General features: G+C 42.7%; 1 protein-coding gene across 3 annotated transcripts in view; it reads right to left on the bottom strand.

Moving 5' to 3' along the window:
* Positions 1 to 6711, bottom strand: part of Myo16 (myosin XVI) — a 479021-nt gene that overhangs the window by 132664 nt on the left and 339646 nt on the right. For all 3 annotated transcript variants that reach the window (XM_021170663.2, XM_029481007.1, XM_029481008.1), the window contains exon 24: positions 3120 to 3195. In XM_021170663.2, coding sequence (XP_021026322.1) covers positions 3120 to 3195 — 76 coding nt within the window. The remainder of the gene's footprint in view (positions 1 to 3119; positions 3196 to 6711) is intronic.

Raw genomic sequence — 6711 nt, 5'->3', positions numbered from 1 at the left:
CTCTCTCTCTCTCTCTCTCTCTCTCTCTCTCTCTCTCTCTCTCTCTCTCTCTCTCCAGCTGCAGAAGCAAGGTGTATTGGTACCATTCAGACACCAGGTTAGTCATACAGAAAAGTCTGCAGTTACAAGACCTTGACCAACTTTTCAAGGTAGGGCTAGAGCTCCAACAGGTGGGCTTTGGATTAGGAATATTCTGAATAGCATAGAAACAATAATGTGTGTGTTGGCTAAGAATCTGGGAGGAGCCTTCCATTTCTGTAGTGTATGTGTAGATACTTTCTGAGCTCAAGTGGCTTTTAAACCACAATGAAAACCACAGTGCCTGTATCTTGAACAGTATTGCAAAAGTAAAACTTGAAATGCTTTGCATAAGTACTTAGGATTCTGTTCAGACATTTCACAATGTTCACCAGAAAAGCAGGTTAGTTTCTACCTTTTACATATGTGTGGTGTGTGTGTATGTGTGTGTGTGTGTGTGTGTGTGTGTGTATGTATGTATGTATGTATGTATGTATGTGTATATGTACATGTATACATATGGTCTATATGTATCTGTCTGTAATATCTTCAGTGAAAATTCAGTATTTTAGTGAACAAGTAGGAAGATAAAGAGATATCACAGGACAGAAGTGTGATTGTTGTAGGGACATCTGAGAGGAAACTGTGGAATTTGGGGAGGAAACCAAGTAGAGAAGACATTAGTGGTAGAATGGCACACTTAAATGTTTGGGCACAGAAAGGGAAGTGTCTCAGAAAACACAAGGGAGAGAAGGGGCAGTGGACACAGAGACAAAATCTTCATCTGTGAGAAGAGCATTTGGAAATTCTAATTCTTCAAAACTTTTAAGCTTAAAGTTTTGTTCTTTGGAACCGCCTCAAGATAATAATATAGGCATAAGAATCACTCATTTAAAGATATAATAATTAAACAAGTACCATGTGTTCTTAAAGTGTGTGTGTGTGGATGTGGATGTGTGTTTGTGTGTGTGTCTATGTGTGTATGTTTGCATGTGTGTGTGTGTATGTGTGTATGAGAGAGATAGGGGTGGGGAGGACCCATATATAAATAATAATGTCTTCTTAATAAAGGTAAAAATGTCTAAAATACTATACATAAATATGGGTCACATCATTTGTTGATCCATTTCTGTCTTCTCTCTAAGTCACATGACCAGACTGCACATTGATGTGGCAGGGACCAGCATGTTCCTGACACAGATGGGAACCTCTGGGGATGTCCCATCAGCCCCCTGTCCATGGCTACAAGAGTGCCAGCAGAAAGCAGACTTCACAGGTATCCTGCCTGCCTCATGCCTCTCAGACCTGGGTGAGTGAATTTCTGAGAGAAGCTGTTTTATTTACTTCTACTCTCAGGCCTAGATGAGTAGACCCCCTGCTTACCTTACTCAAAGGCACATCTCTAGTTTCCTCAAAACTAAACCTCCACCATCCTTAAGTGGGTATCCTACTGTGAAGAAGACTGTACTGAAAGCCATTGTTTCTTAGCTCTATGTCCTCGTAATTACTTTCCATGGCGCCCTAACATTCTGCAGAGTCACAATACTATCACAGCAGTATGACGAAGAATGTGAGTAACTACAATCTTCTGTAGGCCAAGTGTAGGTGCCTGAGCCCGTGGTGGCTATGCTGGGTGCTAAAGGAGCACTGCTGTGGCTTTGCATGATCCGTAGGACTGTTCTGTTTTCCCCAGAAAAGCTAAGGAGACCCAAAGCCAGACACCTTCTGTGCCCTCCACAGAAAGCATCCACCACTTCACATAAGAATCATAACTATACCAGAGCACATTGTAAATTCAATCCTCCTGCTGAGGACTAATGTTTTCACCCATGTTTTCTTGAAATCAAATTAACTTGTTAACACGGGCAAACAAAAGAAAGACTTTAAGATATTAAGATACAGGCATTTGATAAGACAAGCAAGATTTAAAAAAAAAAAAAGTCCCCAGACACCATTTTCTCATTTTACGTACATATGTGTCCTTACTACCAGGAAAAACAAAGTGATAACATCTATGGTAAGCTCTGTTTCTCAGACCTTCACACAGAGACCAGCCGGGAGGTGCACGTGGAGATCAGCCTAACAGTGAAAAGGTAAGTCACCTCAGTGGGCGGCTGGTGCCCTCCTCACTGAGGGTGAGCAAGGCTGAGTGCTTCCAGTCTCCAGCCCTTTGGGATTTCACCCCTGCTCCTCCTGTTCCCCTGCAGCCTCTCAGCCAAGAGAACTCACAAAAGCTGCATGACTGAGAGGCCCGCAGAGAGGGCCCCTGTGTAAACAATGCATCATGACCACAGGCTGTGATGTGCAGGTGACGCCTTCAGTCAGTGGTGACGCAGATGTCTGACCTCCATTTCAAAGCATCTGACCACTTCACCAAGCCTAGATTGTCTTTCCAGGAAAGACAAATGACTGCCTCAGCCGGAGGGAGACTCAACCTTTCCCCTGAAGAGGCTACCAGAGAAATGTGAATCACCAGAGACTCTATTAAGAAAATGATTACTAGAACAGACAGAGTCATACATATCTGATTACGGTATCTATGTTAGGAGATAGTGTTACATACTGATAGAATTATAGTTGATATATGTGTATAAAATATTAATATCCACTAAGTAGGAACCAATAACTATATATAACCATATACATACATATATATATGCATGTGTTTATACATATAAACATTGATCAGCTTTCTACTTAGTGGACATTAATAGCTCATAACTGAAAGTACATAAAAATAAAATACCACTCTAGTTTTGCCCTAGAGTCATCTTTAGTGATGGAACTCACCATGCTGTGGCTTAAATAACTTCGGAAGCTGATTTCATCTTCATTAGTCTCCACAGACAAGCTCGTCCGTATTCATACGCGGATGCAGTAAAGGCATTTTACATGCCTGTCTGCCAGAAGCTCAGTGAAGATTGCATTTCCTCTGGACTCCCAATTAGACTCTAGTCAATGCTCAGTGTGGCAGCACACCCCTTGCTATCCTGAACACCGCGGAATGGTACTCAAACTGCCCTACTGCAGGCTGTAGACTGCATTTTTCAGGATATTGTCCCAAGATCAAGAAATCAGTGTGAGGAGAAAAATCGACTTACTTTTCATTACAAATAAGAGGTTCTGTGAAAGGGAGTCTTTGTTTCTTTCAGCTGCTCCTCCCATTTCATACATTACCTGTAATGAGACAAAAATAGCAAAATTACTTAAGGATAAAAGGTGACTGTGAAAAATTCTTTGGAAAAAAAAAGCATGGCTTTTTGGGGGTCTTTAAAGATCCCTGAAAGAAGCACCATCAGGTTTCAGAGTTCACATAACAAGTGAGGGCGAAGTTGGTTGTCCAGTTGCCCACTCCCGAACAGGTGTTACCACGCTACAGTGTAAGGTACCAAGCTATAGATCATTAGACAGACATGGCTCACCTCAGTAGCTTCCTCTACTGCAGAGAAGCCTTTCTCAGCAGGGGTGGTCATGACTTGATTGGGACTCTCAAAATTTGAGCACCTTTTTCTTCTCTCTCTTTGTGTCTCTGTCTCTGTCTCTGTCTCTGTCTCTGTCTCTGTCTCTGTCTCTGTCTCTGTCTCTGTCTCTGTCTCTCTCTCTCTCTCTTTCCTGACAAAGCAGACACGTTTTTGAACATCCCACAGTGCAAGCCCCCAGCTTGCACATGGAACAAGATTACCAGACCTGTAATTCCACAGTGTGGAGACAAACTGGTCTGCGCAAGAACTCAGCTTCACTGCCTTCTCTGTCTCAGGGAGGTCAGCCCAGTGACAGCATGCAAGTCAGGTCCCCTCATCTTTACAACTGCCTGGGTTCATATGGACTTTGATAACCCCTCCGATGTACCCAAGTTCCAATTTTAAATTTTCAGATAGCCGGGCAGTGGTGGTGCATGCCTTTAATCCCAGCACTTGGGAAGCAGAGGCAGGTGGGTTTCTGAGTTCTAGGCTAGCCTGGTCTACAAAGTGAGTTCCAGGACAGCCAGGTTTTTCAAACCCTGTCTGAAAAAAAGAAAATTCAGGATAGTGGTAGGCACCATCCTGTGCTGCTAAGCCTGTGATGGAATGCACGGGAACTTCAGGTCTTCCAAATGTTAGACAGGAAGTCTTAGGTGCTGACGTAGCATCTGACCTGCCCCATAGGACATTGGTTGTCACCTCTTCAACCCATTTTAAGGAACTGAACAGCAGTTGAGCTCTCCTTCTCTTGGCACAACCTCTAACATCTCTGAGAAACAGGTACAGCTTTGGCTTGCTTCCCAGATTCCCTAAGGTCCCTTCCAGATACCCCTGATGTTTTTGTGAAGATTGAATCTACATTTCCCTCTTCCAACACCCTCTTCCTGGCTTCATGTGCTCTTGCTGTACACACTTGGCAGTATCCCATCACTGGGTATTTAAACCACAACCCTCATCTCTAACAGCCTATGGCATCTTCTATCTCTGAACTTTCCCCCTATCTCTCCTCTGACTTCCAACTCTCCCAGAGCTCTGGGAAGCGGCTTCACTCAGGGTCTCTGAGGTCTTGAACCTCAAGCTGAACACAGGAGCAGTAGGTGCTGGGATTCTGCATCCTTGGCAGTGAGAGCAGGAACAGGGTAGCCTTCAAGTCTTGTTGTAAGGAGGGGTCCTCTGCACCCAGAATCCCATGCTGAGCTTTAATATCAACTCTGTCTGCTAAGAGTCTCCTGATGCACCTCCTAATGACATCACATCAATGTACACACACCTAGGAACTGACAAAATACTTCACCTGGTCTTCAAGTCCCCAGAACAATGTCTAATTCCATGCCCTCTTGGTGGCTGACAGCTTTTCTTGATTTCCAGGAAAAGCTAAGACACTCGTACCAAAACATCTCTGGGCTCTCACTTCCTTTCCACACAGCTTTCTGTTCCTTTGTTTGTGCTCTACTGAGGGGGAGACCTTGGTATGACCAAGATGGCCTCCCCACTAGGATTGTCCCTGCCTTCTGACGGTGGCTACACCCCGAGTTTGCTTCTTTAGCCCCCACTTTTTTATACCTTATTCATAGTATTATTTGTCAGTAGTACAAAGTACTATAATAACTAAAATAAGAAAAAGATCAAAATTTAGTTTCTGACTTCTATATTCTCATCTGAATTCATGGCAACTCCACTGTTAGATGGGAATATCATTTACACAGAACCACTGGGATGCTGGCATGTAGGAATCTTTATTATATGGTTCTAGTCTATAATACCAGTCTATTTGCTACATGAGAATCTAATAATTACGAATGAAATACACGCATACACACAGAGGCACCCCCCACACATGCAAATACACATGCACATACACAAGACTTAAACGATTCTCTGCAAGCACATTTATTTTCTTCTTTCTTGTTCCTGTCATTGGCTTATATCATGTAGTTCTCTCTAACCTCCATGGTAAGATTGTGCCTAAGGAGGGTCTGGCTGTGTGCTGATTCATTCATTCTCTACAGCAACTAACAAACACCTTGTCCATTGGGCACACTTGATGCCTCTTTAGTGAAACTGACAAGAGGCTTTGCTACGTTGTGAATGGGAATGCCACACCACAGCAAGGTTATTCCAAGGAGTATACAGGTTAAGTGTTTTGCCATTGTGAGGTCATGGGGTCTGGTAAGTTTTCATGCATGATGTCCTGGTTTATAGAATCAGGCTTAAGACTGAAGGCTCTCTACTAAAACTGAAGTTCATAGCTTCCCTGATGGAGATCTTAACTGGTTACATTCCCTAGAAAAATATACTTTGCATGCACCAACCATGCATGCCAGCATTCAATGATAGCTTGGTATTTATAGGAAGCACAGAGTATGTAGTTAGAAGAGCTCCTCCCTCTTATGGCAAGTGCTTTTGCACAAAACATTGCATCACAGTGTAGGTGGGATTATCTCTTTTTGTTGTATGGAATAAATTTGTGAAGCCCTTTGAGTCCTCTTCCCTGGGATAAGTCAACTTCTGTAGAACCTCTCATCTATAAAACCTCTGACTCAGCTGCTAAGAAATGGATGAGTCCAGTACTGACAAGATTTGAATCGGCATTTCAGTATAAACACTGGACACTCCTATAGCCAATATGGTGATACAAGTGGCCAAGGTGTTACTTATGATTGGCTGGCACAGATAAATATTTCAGTGGGAAAACCAAGTTGGTGGCACTTATCTGCATGGAGGCTGCACAGCAACATGTCATTGTGGCTATAGTTTTTATGCATTTTGCAAAGATCATGCAAAATATACTCATAGGTATGGAATGTAAGCGTGTATGCAGACACACAAGGCATGTTAAAAAATATTCTTTAAACCTAAAATACAACCAGAATCCAAATTTGGTTTCTAGCCGGTCATGGTGGCGCATGCCTTTAATCCCAGCACTCGGGAGGCAGAGGCAAGCGGATTTCTGAGTTCTAGGCCAACCTGGTCTACGGAGTGAGTTCCAGGACAGCCAAGGCTACACAGAGAAACCCTGTCTCAAAAAAAAAAAAATTTAAAAAAAAAACAAAAAAAACAGAAAAAAAAACCCAAATTTGGTTTCTGCATGAAGACAATTAATTCCACCTAATGAGTTTGCTATTGTATTGGTGTTACAAACTCTATTTATGACATAGTCTTTACAGTCATGGTCATACAGCAGCAAGACTGCTGAGCAGGGCCTGAAATTTTAAAAGACTGAAAAAGAAGA

Source organism: Mus caroli, chromosome 8 (assembly GCF_900094665.2).
Source record: "Mus caroli chromosome 8, CAROLI_EIJ_v1.1, whole genome shotgun sequence".
NCBI lineage: Eukaryota > Metazoa > Chordata > Mammalia > Rodentia > Muridae > Mus > Mus caroli.
This window is presented reverse-complemented; position numbering and strand designations above follow the sequence as displayed.